This window comes from Crocodylus siamensis, chromosome 2, assembly GCF_052110815.1.
Source record: "Crocodylus siamensis isolate JL-2025a chromosome 2, ASM5211081v1, whole genome shotgun sequence".
NCBI lineage: Eukaryota > Metazoa > Chordata > Crocodylia > Crocodylidae > Crocodylus > Crocodylus siamensis.
Genome location: NC_143396.1, coordinates 181,003,398 through 181,017,563, shown reverse-complemented (window position 1 = coordinate 181,017,563; position 14,166 = coordinate 181,003,398). Strand labels below are relative to the sequence as shown.

Sequence of the window (14,166 nt, the reverse complement as noted above, 5' to 3'; positions counted from 1 at the left end):
GTGGAGCTGCCCCTTTAAATACAACAACCTAAATACCAGGAGCTTGCATGGCACAAACATTTTAATGAGAGAAATAAACTCCCAACAATGCCTGTCTTTCTCTTTTCACTGAACTTTTCCAGGGAGTGAACCATCCTTCTAACCTTCACGGCTGACTGGTTAAAGGTCGCGCCTGAAATGTTTTCAGAAAAGAGAGGGGGGGAAATAGATCTGTTTAAATGATTCCAGAAGCCAGGCTGGATGTTATGAGTCAGCATCGTCCCCTATAGCAGCTCAGATTCACTCTCTGATGCCTTACTTGTTCTAGTGACCTTAAAATGTGGCTGTGTATGGTTCTGGGTGGAGGAGTTGGGAAAGAGTGAGGTCAGATGAAGTAGAACAAAGGTTTATCTTTACAAAAGGCCAGTGAACTAGGGCACTGTCTTCAGGGGTTTCAAAATGCCACCCATTCACTAGACTACATCAAAATAAAGGAGTGTGTGTCTGTAGAGTTTTGCAGACTGCTCCTTCATGGATCTGCAGAATGCCAACTACAGAAGCGATTAAAGTGTCCCAATCTTGTGAGTTATTGAGCACCCCAGGAAAGCAGATGGGAAGAAAGTCAGCATTTGGCAAAGTCGTCATATACCAATCTAGTAGAGCTTATGCTTAAGCATATGCTTCAGTTTAAGTAGAAGGGAGGACCACTCAAGTCAAGCATGCACTTAGGTGCTTTGCTGAACTGGAACCAGTTCATACACTTGTAGAAGATGTCTACTAAAATGAGCTTAGAGACCCCTCAGTTAATTCCATAACAGCAGTCAAAACATTTCACTTTTTCTCTTTTTAAAAAAAAAAAACTGAAATGGGTAAAATGAGACTGGTTGGTTCCAGGCTGTTTTGTGGTTTGGAAGCTTGATGTTTCCAAACCTAATCTGTTTTACAGTGAAATACGGGCAAATTTGAATTGATTTGCCCATGTGTATGTGTTTCAAAAAAAATAAAATGGCGCCTGTTCTTTGCTGTGCTTAGTTTTTAAATTAAGCCATGAAGTGAAACACACATGACTTTCTCAGCATTGGATACTTCATTGCTGGCTACAACATCCTTCTGCAGAAAAATATGGAAGCAGGGATCCTTATTTCAAGACTAAGCTAAATAGCTATTCTATTTAGCTGGCACCTCAAGAGTCCCACCAGCTCTTTAGTACGATGCACATGCAGTGACCTGCACCAGAGGCATTACTGCTGCTTTATATAGTATTTTGGCCTTGTCTACACTAAGGCTGTACTATTTGGGCTATATTGTAGCTATACTGGATACTTTGTACCAGTTATCTGTTCCCCTGCAAGAATAAGCTATGGCAGATCCATATGATAGTAACAGCATCCACACTAGAAGATGGATTGGAATAGTTTAAATGAACTTGTTAATTGAATGGAAACACTGTACAGACCAGGGCTCAGTCATTTATGTGGCAGCACTGCCCATATTAGTCTGTGCTATACAGATAGTGTGTGAAGAAAAGTGTGCAATCTAAATCAAACCCACTGACATCTAACTGCTAGAACTCTGCCATTTCAGGTAGGCCCGTGGGACGAAATAACAGAAGGTTCAACCGTGGCATTGTGGAGGAATGCTGTTTTCGGAGTTGTGACCTCGCTCTTCTGGAAACATACTGTGCTAAGTCTGTTAAGTCTGAACGAGACCTGTCTTCCACATCTCTGACAAGCTTACCAACACTAAACAAGGTGAGTAAAGATTGCATCTAGACATCAGCTGCTACTAAAAGTCCCATGGGAAAAGAGAATTCTTATCTCTAAGATCTGCTGCTTCTGCACTAAAAACAGTACAGGGAGATTGTCATGGGACAGAGCCATAAGCCAATGGGAACTACTGTAAAATGACCTGTCCAAAACAAACTCCCAATAAAGTGGGAGATCAAAGATGTAGTAGATGAAGTGAATAAAAGTAATATTGTTTTTAAAGGTACTATAAAGAAGGGAATCAAATGAAATCACTGAAAGGTGACATATGTGCTCACTGTTCAAGTAAAAGTAGGCTCAGTCAGGAAAAGTAGGAGTGGCAATGGGAAAAGCGTTATAATATAATGGAGAGAGGCAAGGACTGGAGAGTTGACTTCCAGATTCTGAGTGACTTGTTGTGTGACTTCAGTCTGTTTGCTCAGCTTCTTGCACTGCAGTTTACCTGTGGATCTAAACCATCTGTGTTGTGTATCAGATCATTATGAGAACTGGTTTGCCAAGCATAGATTCCTTAATGGGAGGTGGTACAGACCTGACTTGTCCTCATGGAGCTGTGGATGTTCACTTAAACTGCCAGTCAGAATTTAAAATGTATTGTTTAAATTCTGCTTATCGCCTAAAAACCTTCACACAACAAAAACGGTTGCTGGTTGCTGCCTCCTGTGTCGTTTTATGTCCTATATCAAAAAAAGAAAAACAGCCTTGCTGGTAATAAAAGGGCTGTTCCATACTGTTATAGACCCAAAACACTTAAAGAAAATTGCAAATATCATCTTCATGGGGAAACTGACGCATGGAGGCGAACTGACTTGGCCCTGGTCATGCGAGATCCATGGCAGAACCAAGAACAGAATCAGTGTCCCATCCCCTGAGCTATGTTTTCTTGCAGCAACAGCAATAGCTGACAGTGTCTGGCAGAAATAAACCTTCTAGTTTAGAGGAATTAAAGTTAATTATTAAGACCCAAAGACTGGTCAAGTAGAATCGATCATGTCTTGGGGCAGGGGGAATAGACTAGATCAGTGAGGACCAACCATTCTGGCAGGCCACAAGTTAATCCCCATACCTCCACAAGAGCCACACCAATCCCCTTCCTCTGCTTGATCTACTGCTCTGCTTTTTGCTCCCTGTTCTGTGCTCTCTGCCCCATGCTGCCTGCTGCCCCATTCTCTGATCTGCTGCTGCATGCAACATACAGAGGCTGGTCATGCCACACACCGGGGTGCCCCTCAGGTCAGCCACCCCTGGACTAGATGACTTTTCCCAGCCCTGTTCCCTGTGACTCTGACTGCACATTTCTTGCAGTAAAGAAAACCCTAGTGAAATAAGTGAAAATCTGTAATGCAGGAAAACAGCTGCTGACATCTCGTAGTGGATAAGCATATCTGCTGCATTTTCAGTCAGGGGACTGAATGTGTCTTGGTTTAATTTTAGGGGAAATTGGGTCAAAGTGATCTAAATATTTAACAAAAAATTGGTTATTATATCTGAGTAGAGCCTTCTGGTGCAAGCAGGTAACTGAAGATGAATTACTGGCAATGGCTCCCTTCAGCTGTCTCAAAACTACACTTGTTAGCACAGCATGAGATGCAAGATCCTTCCAATGAATTCCCCTTTCTGCCAGAGTAGTCATACATTTTTAAGAAAGTGAACAGGGGAGCACAGTGACTGTATGCTCAAGGTCTGAGTTATTAATTACCTCAGTGCTGGGGCTGAAACATGCCTCAGTCGGTGTTTTTGCTATTAGAGGGTCAAGTTGGGCAGGTCTGTCTGATTGGGTTTCTCTGTGGAAACAACAGTGTCACGGTGTTTACAGTCAATGGCCCTACTCACTGTGAACCTCACTTTGCTTTTCCTTTTACGCTCTCCCCTTCAGGATAGCTTTCAAAAGCCTCCACATGCTAAGTACTCCAAATACGATGTGTGGCAGAAAAAAAGCACACAGCGCCTACAACAGGAGGTCCCCAGCATCCTCCGTGCTCGCAGGTTCCGGTGGCAAGCTGAAGGGCTCCAAGCATCTGACGAAACCAAGGTACATCGTCCTCTCATCTCTCTGCCCAGCCAGAAGCCTCCGATTGTGCGAGCTTCCTCAGAAACAACAGGCAACCAGAAATGAACTGTGAAATTGGATTCAATTTTTTTTGTTGCTCTCCTTGGGAGGGACTTTTAAGGCCTAGGCCCCCAAACCCTCCGCCCCCCACAAAGCAAAAGGGGGAAGCATTGTCCTTCTCACCAAGGAGCAATAAAAAGGGGGCACCTTAATGCTAACCTAAAGAGAACCAAACAACTGACATAGTAAGAACAGGATTACAGCGCTGTCAGCAGCAACATAATTTCTGTGGCATTGTCCTTTAAACATTAAGGGGTTTTATTTTCCCATATGTACCCAGTATTTTTCAAGCCTGTACTTAAAGGGACAGTTTGGCACTTGAACTTTTTCCTATTGGGCACTACATGACATCACAGGTGCCAACAACAGAAGACAAAAGAAAGAGCAAGAGAGAGAGAGAGAGAGAGAGAAAGGACCTGGAACAAAAAACAAAAAGCAAAAACAAAACAAAACAAACAAACAAACAAACAAAAAAACCAAAAACAAAAAAAAAAGAAAAAAAGAAGAGTCCATTCCATGTCTTTCTTGACAATAAAGTGAAAAAAAAAAAAGAATGGAGAGAAATATTGAGGGTTTTAATTTTGCCTCATTCCCACACCACTTTTTTTTTCTTTGGTAAAATTTGCTTATTTTTATAACAGCAATTTCTTTTGCACCTTTTTTGTTATGAAAAAGTAACTGAGAAGAAATTCCAATGCAACCCATCTGCAATTGTTTGTGTGTGTGCTTAATTACAAGATTCCAAATCGACTTGCACCTTTTGAAAATCACCGATGAAGTGAGGGAGAAGAAGAAGAGAAAGAGGAAGGAAAAAAGAAGTGAACCGATGTTCACTTTAAATGGAGGAGGCGTCTTCATTGCACATTTGCCACAGATTTAGTTGAATTATATATATAATATATTATATAACTTTTTTGGCAAAAAAGCACTATTTTTATGGGACATTTTGTGTAGTATCTGAAGAGGGATTGTAATGTTTAAAATGTGTTATGGTGCTAAAGTAAGTTGGAAGGGAAAAAAACCCCGAAATAGCAAGGGAGGGTGGGGAGGGAAGGACAAGATATCGAATACTGAACTTGAAATTTTAGCTTTTCGTTTTAGGAAAAGTGTGATAAATGTGTTTCTTTTCTCTTCTGACATATAGCTTGGTCATGACCATATGAGCTAGTTGGCTGTCACTCATATACACAGACGCACGCACACGCAGACATACAACTATATGCATCTTTTTTAGATCAAAAGGGGACTTAAAATAAAAGACACACTATCCTGATGTTGTTAAGGTTTGTGAATTACTACTCTAGGCCCTGGTTCTGCAAGGACTTTGGCACATGCTTATCTTCCTAAACAACAGGTAGTTCAGTCTGTTTCAGTGGGACTGCTCAAAGTATGTAAACTTAAGCATAAGCCATTGCAGGCTCGGGGCCCTGCTGTTCACACCAAGATGTGTGTGTCATTCACTGAGTGCTTTTTGGTCTCCCTCTAACCACCTTCTCTCTGACCTAATGGCTCATTACGGCTTTGATACAGCAAAGTATTGGCACACTTGATAGTAGGGTTGACTTCAGTGAATCTATTCCCATGTTTAAAGTTAGGCATAGTATCTTGCTGAATCAAGACCTGTGTGAGTTACCTTGGAAGCAATAGCTCCATGGCTGACCATCTCCTTATCCTGCTCTTTCCCCTTTGCTCCCTTTTCATAGAGTATGCTTTGAAACCTGGGTCTCCATTCCACTGTGGTGCCTTTACACTGTTCCAGAGTGGGTAAGCAGAAAGGTCCCTAAAAGGAATATGCCCAGCCTCAGATCTTGAGCTGGCAGAATGATTCCATGCCATCCTTCCCCTCACCTATGGTGAATGGAGGATAGCATTGAGGGGCCTTTGAGAAGCTGACTAATTTAGAGCCACTTTCAGGCGACTCTAATTTACACTGATGGTGGGGCAGGCCCCTCAAAATTGCAGAAGTGAAAGGTGTGCCAAAGTCACATTGACTCCTGCTTTCTGTACCTAGTGCAGGATAAGAGATGGTGCATGAAAGAGGGTAAAAGGCTCAGGAACAGATGAGCAAATAGGTTATAGAGGTGGGTAGAGGGCTGTAAAATAGGTTGGTTAAAATAATATATATAATCTCTCTAGGAACCATAAAAGGGGGAAAGCAATTACATCTCCCTATGATATACTCTCACTTGCTAATAAAATGGGGACACTCTGTTAACCAGTTCTGTACTTGCTTTGCCTTATATATCCATACATTTAAAGCATACAAAAAGACTACTTGAATTGTATTCTGTTTCGTGGTTTTGAGGGGAGGGGTTGGGGAGTTGGAGATGGAGGAGGATTTTAATGTATAATCCTTTTGTTTATTATTACCTTGCAATGTTGAGCCATGAAGCCTTTGTTTAAAAAAATGGCACTGCAATACACAACAAAGTAAAGCGTTAATTTATTTTATTATATATATATGAAAGAAAGCAAAAATTGGTCCAAATCAAAAAGGCGGGGAGGAAAGTCAGAGGGAAGGGGGAGGGGAGGCACAAAAACCAGAGCAACTGCAAAGAATTGATTTTTTTTCCTTTTGTGTGTCTTTTTTAAAAACCTAGGTTTTATTTTTAAAAAGAGAAATAAAAGCTTTCCTGGATGCTTTGTACCAAAAATACAATAAATAAAAAAAAAAAGTAAAACCTGTTAAGCAAATAAATATTCATCCAGAATACCAAGCCTGCCTTTTTCTTTTCTTTTTTTTATTTTTACTTTTGGGGTGACTGACTGGTGGGGGAAAAAGTTGCGCCAAGAGAAAATATTGATAGAAGAAAAGAGAGAAATTCTTTAATTATCCTTTCTTTGGGTTAAATCTGGCAAGATAGTGCATTCAAACCATAGCTTATTCATGTGTTTAGTTTTAAGCAAATTAATAAAAAATGGTCAAAGGCTTGCCGAAACCTATTGAGCAAGCATGGTTAAGGCACACCAGTTACCATAGCCAGTGGTACACATGGAAGTGATGTGGCCAGCATTACTATGTCTGGCTACAATTGAATCCCCAGCTTTGGTGACTAGGTACTCATTTACAGCTGGGTCATCTGGGGGCAGTCTTCAGCTTGAGTCTAGAACAAACTCAAACTCATGTCTCTCACAGTAAGACACCCAAAATGCTGTAGCTGTGCCCTTTAAGTGAATAAGTAACCCCAATGCAGTTATACACATACTTAAGTGTTTTGTTAGATCCTGTTCCTGTTTCCTTTGGACTTTGGGATTTGTTTGGGTTCAGCAATTTGCAGGTTTTGGCCCTTTCCAAGAATCCAGTAGCTGGAGCCTTGGCTCATAAGTGTATCTAGTTGGAAGTAAAAGGTGGGTACCTAAGTTCAGATCTTGTTTTGAAAGTCCTTGTAATTCTGTGGTTCTTAGACCTTGAGTTAATGATGTTACCAAATCATAGTAACCTTGCCTTTTCTATAGCCCTCTTTGGAAATAACATTTTAACACCTCTTGCTCTGATCTAGTGTCAGGTTCTTCCAGCATAGTCTACTATGCAGGGCAATACTAAATTAGGCCTGTAGGCTGATCCAGCAAGGTCCTCAGCTCATGCATAGTCCCACTGATATGACTGATCCATAAGCATGAGCTGTTAAAGTACCTTGTTGAATTTGACCATCAGCCTCTATGGAGCACCAGCCTGAGTGGAAGAAGTCATCAGTTCCTAAACTGAAGCCAATACTTTTAGGCATCTGCAATCTTCTTTTTTCTTTTGTGCTGTAAGAGTGGATTTTTCTGTAAGGTTTCTGCCTTTTTTCCTTTATGCATATTGATGGAGGTTGTCCTTTAATGCAGGAGTGATCTGAAGAGCTGCCTCCATTCAAACGTTTAGTTTATGTAGGAGGGAAACTCCTGGGGTTTCCACTACACCAAAATATAACACTGAAGGCTGTAGTAGCTCTTGCCATACTCACTTTCTTGTGTGAATTGCCCTAGGCTCAATCCTCCTTGTTAGGAGGAACCGAAGAACATTTTTTTTAGTCTTGATTGCTAACATTTAGTAGCCTTACAGAAATAGCACTGTGTGGGGTTCTCGTCCCCTACATTGTGTTGGCTTGTTTTAATCCATGCAAACTCTAAAAACTTTCCCCCAATCTCTAAAACTTTTCTTGCTGTTCAAAGGGGTTAAGACATGTAGAGATATTATAAAGAACCTAAAATTTCAGCCAAACCTCTTCCTATCTGCTTCCCATTGGGAGTCAAAGGAGAAAGTGCTGGAAATGCCATTAGGTAAACCTTGTGATGCTTCCAGCTCTGCTGAAGATGCTAAAGGTTTCAATAAAGCATCTCAGTTCTCGGAGGCTGGCCAATTGCTAATTGCCAACTGCTAACAGTGGCAGGCAAAACTGTAATGGAGTTTGGGAACTACAAGGTCATTCTGCAGCCCTGACAGGCAAAATCAAGTTAAACGAAATGGTGGCTGGTATTTATCATGTTGGTTTCCCTTGTCTAGAAGTACTGCATCCATAAAACTCCATAGAGTTGAGTAACGATGCCCCATATCTCTGGATTGCTTGCTTTACCTGTTCTGAACGCTCTTGCTGATGGGTGTCTGCCTGGAGCCTTCATCTGGTTGGACTAAACTAGGGAAATCTTCCCTCAGTAGTTTGACTGGGGCTGGGGAAAAGACCCTACAAGAGGTAAAGGGAATGGATTGTAAACACAATTTTAGTATCTCAGCAGGTAAAGCTTTTTAATTCCACTTTCTATATTTACTATGTCCCCAGATCACAGAGGGAACTGATTTCTACTTCAGGTTATACTAGAGTAAGTCTGGAGCAATGCCAGGGAAGTCAGTGGATTTATTCCTTTAGGCTAGATCATAATTTGTGCCTTGTGCCTTTCTGTTAACCAGCAACTGATCTGGTATGGAGCTGTCTTTGCCGACAGAGAAAGACCCAACTTATCTTTAAGTGACTGAACCTGGTCTTGAGCTGATAGACTCACTGGTAATTTTGGACTAGGGTGGCTCTTTCATTTCAGTTGTTTCCTTCTGGTTACATTGACTGAGAAGCCTGGCATTGGGCTTCAATTCTTCAGAAGGCTTTTCACAGGTTCTGCATTTAAATCCCAGACCTTGGAGTTGAGGATAGACTAAGATGCAGCTTCTGCCTGTAAGGTGTTTACATGTAGAAACAAAACATAGCTTTTGGGTCTTTACAGTTTTAGAAAGCTTGAGAGACCCCTGGTAGATGTGGTGGAGCCCATATAGTACTGCAGAAGGTCATAGCTGTAATGGGGACAATATTCTTTATGTGTGAAATGTTTAAAGCTTCTCTAGAGCTTTGAACACCTGATTCTTACTAATCTTTTTACAAACTCAGCCTGGAGGTTTAGTCCAGTTGGTACACAGATGCTTTCCACATGCACCTTTCCTAATCTATAGAGTGCTTCAGGCATGACAACACAGTGTAAGGGCAGCTTCAAACATTTTTGCAATAGAGCAATAGAGACCCTGAAACTGCAAGCACAACATGGGTTCAGTACCATACAGTTCCTCCAGTGCCACAGAAGCAGCCATTCAGGTCAACTATTTTTCCCCCACTACTACTAGTTCTGGCTGAGGATCTTATTCTATTGTAGGATTGTAAGGGGTGGGACTTGCAAGCTTCACCTAAAGTATGCTACATGATGCACTGGCATATGGAAATACAACTCATTTGTCAACGTGATCCAACTAGTTCTTTAACTGGTTTTTAAGAGGTCTATAAGTTAGTATCTCCATATTTCAGGGTCAAGGGGAGGGGGAAAAACACTTTTTCTATACAACAGAATTTTATGGCTCATTTGTTTGAAATGCCAGAGCCGTTCTTCCAACTTTTGGTGCATTGTAATGGCACTTTATGGACTGGGAATGGCCCCTAAATTGGTTCCACTGTCTTAATAGCTCATAATATTTTCAACCATTTCATCCTCTGATTTCAAACCTCAGTCTTTTGGTGATGAACCTCGCTGCCACTGCACTAAATGAAGGGAAGAATTTGTATTTGTTGTTTAAGAAACTGGTTTTATCATTATATTACTGTCTGCTCATGTTTTATACTGGGGGGGAAGAGGGTGGGAGGGGAAGGGGCAGACCGGGAAAGGCATCAATGTATCTTGAATTATTTCACTTGTGTGCACTCAGCCTAATATGCAAGACTCAAACCGCCCGGATTCTGCACTTATTGTATTTTCCATTTGTAATGCAGTATCAATAAAGCAAATCAGTTATAAAGTCCCATTGACCTTTGTGTCTTTGCTTCTTTTTTACTCAGCTATACAACCTGTCTTGCCACAGTCCTGCAATGTCATTCATGCAGGGAGATCCCTACGCCTCTGACAGAGCCCCCAAGACAGTTTTCTGCAGAAGTCTCTCACCAAAGGTCAGCCATGGGGGACACTATGGTCCCCCATGCTACATTTCAGTATTCACACTGTAGTACTATCTCCGGCCACTTGGTACAAAATTCCCAATGGTCAAATGTCTGTCCTGATGGCATAACAAAACAGCGTTGGCTAGGGCATGCCAACTTTTGAGCCAACAGCATACAGCGTGATACAGTTATCATCCTGCCTAACTGCCTATGACTCCTCAGCCTGAATAACTAAGTAACCATTTACAGCCCAGTCAACAGAATGTGGTGGTCATCAGCACAAGTCCAAACCAAGACTCAAATTCATGTATCTGAACCCAAAGCAAGAAGTCTTAAGTACTCCATCACCACATCCAAGGGCACAACCAACCAATGTATGTTATGTTCTTATAAAAGTTAGTATATTGAATTAGTACAGATGCTATAGCCAATGAGTTCTTCATTCTATCTACATCACAAGGTGAAGCAGGTAAAAAACAGTCACCTTCTGCCTTTACAGAGTATATGCAGGGACAGGGTGACAGAAATGGCTTCTGGTGGAAGCAAAAAGCAGGTGATGACTCTGGGAGATGGACCTGTCCCCCAAAGCTGGCAGGTTTTGAACTGAACCTCAACACCTCCAACCATTTCCTTTTTTTGCTTGTTCACATATTTTGCTTTATTATAAGCATCCCTTGAAGACCTTGCTGATTACAACTGTACATTTCTGCTGAGCCCATCTCTCTTGCTGTTCTAGTGGAATATATTCCCTGTCCCCTCTCTACCCACCTGCAGAAGCAGTGAGTTACACCATTTGAATCTGTAGGTCCAGATGGAAAAAGAGTCATGCTTTTAAATTCTGGAGGTTTTCAGTTCAGTCCACATGTGGTAGCCAACCTGGCAACCCCCCTGGTTGCTCAGGTCATAGTTGTAAGGAGAGGAAGTATAGGCATCACTAGCAGAGGTGTGGCAAAGATAGTTGGTATGCAATGAATTTTATACACATCCAGCAGTACCAACTTTGGAGTCTCTGGAAATGGACTGCGTTATGTCTGGAGTAGAGCATGAGTTGGGGCCTGATAGAGGGAAGAAAGGCAGCAACAGAGGATGGGATGGATGTTTAAGGTGGGCCTGTGGCTTGGAAATTCTGCATCTCTGTCATGATCTATAGGACTTATATAAAGCAGGGGTGCAAGTCACAGTGGCGCTAGTTGCTGAAGGGAAGGTATGACCTACTTCCTCTCTGTTCCTGCACCAGCATGGTGCTTTATCTGTCCTAGTTTCTATAACAGTTTCTTAGTTATCAGCCATGAAGAGGGGATTGTTGGAATAATTTTCACTTTAGAGGGGTTTAACTTGAAAATACTTCTAAAGTGATATTGGTCATACACTATGTGCCACTATTTTCAAATCCTCTGGAGTATAAAACTAAAAGGAAGCTCCAAACATTCTTGCTTTATATGCCTATTGGTTGCTCCTGGTAGTTCCATGACAGAAACACTGATATCCAATTGTAGCAGTTCCTGTACCATGGGATAAGTCTTGAGGATTGCTGTCTTGAGGATTCAGAATTACTGCTGCTTCTTTTTGGGCTCGCAAGGATTCTCTGGCTCTAGCTGTCAGTGGGGAGTACTCAGCAGCAGACATGACTTCAACCTGCCGGAAACTCATTGGCCCATTTAGGAATCTTGGCCTGCACCTCTGTTGTCCTGCCAGCTATGCATGCACTTAGGAATGTACTTGCTCATTAAAATCATGTCAGCTTTTGCAGGGAGCCGACAAGAGCCTCCTTTTCCCTGCTTCTTTTTTTTCTGGCCAATATTGGCAGAGATTTCCAACTTGAGAGGCTCTAGGCTCAACCACAAGATATGGGCTTGATGCAGGATTTGATGAGTGAAGGTTTTGCATTCTGGTTAAGTTATCACAGTACTCTCTTTTGCCCTTAAACTTCTCCAACTGCAGCTCTTTGTTACTGTATTCATCCCAATGCCAGGTGACTGGAGCATAAAATGTATGCTCTGGAAAGGAAGCAACAAAGAGGTATGAGTCATATTTGTGTTGTGAAGAATGTGGCATGATAAACAGAGCTGGTTGGGAAGAATGGAATAATTTGACAAAAACCCTCATGAAAAAAATCATGAAAATGTTCAAAGTTTTGATCAGTTTTCTTTTCAGGATTGTGCATCCTGGTTGAGAGGAAGGAGACAGACAGTCATTTTTAAAGTTCATTCCTAATAACAGAGTACAAGCCTCTTCCCAGGGGTTTCAGTTGTAATTAGTAATATCAACATTTATTGAATTTACACAATTTCAGCAACCAGTCCAAGGAAACTTTCATCATCTTGACTCAATAATAAAATATCTTCCAGCATTACAAAATTATTCATAAAATTAATAAAGGTGGTATTGGTGAATCCACTCAACACTCACCTAACATCAAGTTTTTGCGCATCAGGTATGGATAAGGAACATACTCTTTCCACTTTTGCATGGCGTCTTTCAGTTTGGCTATTAACTCTACATCTTCCACAGTGCTGAAATTGCCATAGGGGCATCTTCTAGAGCAGAGTCCAGATGCTTGCTATTGTGGGCAATTACTTCATATAGCTCCATTCAGAAACAGTTAGCTTTCTTGTTTACCCTATTCCAATTATAAAATCGTTCACTCTGCTGGAAATCTATTACCAGCCTACATTTATTCATGACCAGTTCATGCCTATTTGTTCTTGTGACAACATAGTTTTTTTAGTTTAAATAGTTTTTCTCCCTCCTGGTGTATTTATAGGAATACTATATTTACTCAAGTACAAGACAAGGGTTTCTTTCCTCCAATCAGCATGGGGAAAAAAGCACCTCATCTTTAATTCATATACAAGGAAACCTCATTAAATACATGGTATATCATTAAACTGCTGCTAAAAGCAGCATGTGCTCAGTAATGGAAGTCAACTATCAAGTTGATTAAATGTAGCCAGCACAGCATGAGTATAAAATACATAGTCCATACTGGGCAAACATGATGATGGGAGCCTACTTTTCTGTGTGCCCAAAAAAATGGGTGGTCACTTCCCCAGGAGGAAATGAACACTTGGCCTGGAGGCACTGCAATACCAAGCTGGCACTTGGAGATGCCAGAGCAAGCCCAAACACTCTTCCCTGGTGCCAAAAATTGCTGATGGGAGCCTTTGTTTGTGGCCCTAAAAAATAAATAAATAAATAATGGGAGGGTGCTCCCTCCGCAGGGAGCTGGCACTGGGCTGAAGGTACTGCAATACTGGGCCAGCACTAGGAGGGCCAAAGCCAGCCCTGAAACCTTTCCCTTGATGCCAAAGGCCAAGACACTGATGGGAGCCCACTACAAAAAGACAAGCCAGCACAGCGCATTTGAATAAGGTACATGGTAGTACCCATTAAGCACAATCCTCCTCAGCACTGACTCTTTTCAAGTCATGGTAAGCCACTATCTTGCATACAATTTTACTTCCTCTTCATTCCCATATTTAAGTTGCATCTTTCCTCCCCATTTCAAATGATTCCATTTCTTGATCAGCCTTAAGTCTCTGGCAAGCATTACTAAATGGGGCTCTAAACAGTTCACCCTGAATCTCTCTGTCACCCCCTCTCTCAGACTACCACATATGATTAGTGTGGCTTCACGCTCCATGAGATGAAGATGAATTACATTGCCCTGTGCCTTATCTGCATATACATTTTTGGATGATCCCAGGATTTATGACAAGAACACCCAGTTCCAGTCATGAGTGAGCGGCTAATTAGCACATGGATCCTTTGTGGAGGGTATTTGGAGTACATACACATACTGAGCAGTGCTGAGCTGTACACTTACCATGGCTTGAAATCCTATTGACTTTTCTGGGGCCCAGCCCAATGAACCATATGGTAAATCATGCGCCTTTTGGCTTTGGACTAATATCATGCATAG

The 14,166-nt window shown here is 41.6% G+C and overlaps 1 protein-coding gene across 1 annotated transcript in view; it reads left to right on the top strand.

The window, feature by feature from the left end:
- IGF2 (insulin like growth factor 2) overlaps window positions 1–7,335 on the top strand; it is a 28,964-nt gene extending 21,629 nt beyond the window's left edge. The window contains exons 3-4 of the mRNA XM_090032502.1: window positions 1,564–1,730; window positions 3,622–7,335. Of these exons, the coding sequence (XP_089888628.1) occupies window positions 1,564–1,730; window positions 3,622–3,861 (407 nt within the window). The 3' untranslated portion in view covers window positions 3,862–7,335. The remainder of the gene's footprint in view (window positions 1–1,563; window positions 1,731–3,621) is intronic.
- Window positions 7,336–14,166: the final 6,831 nt, after the last annotated feature.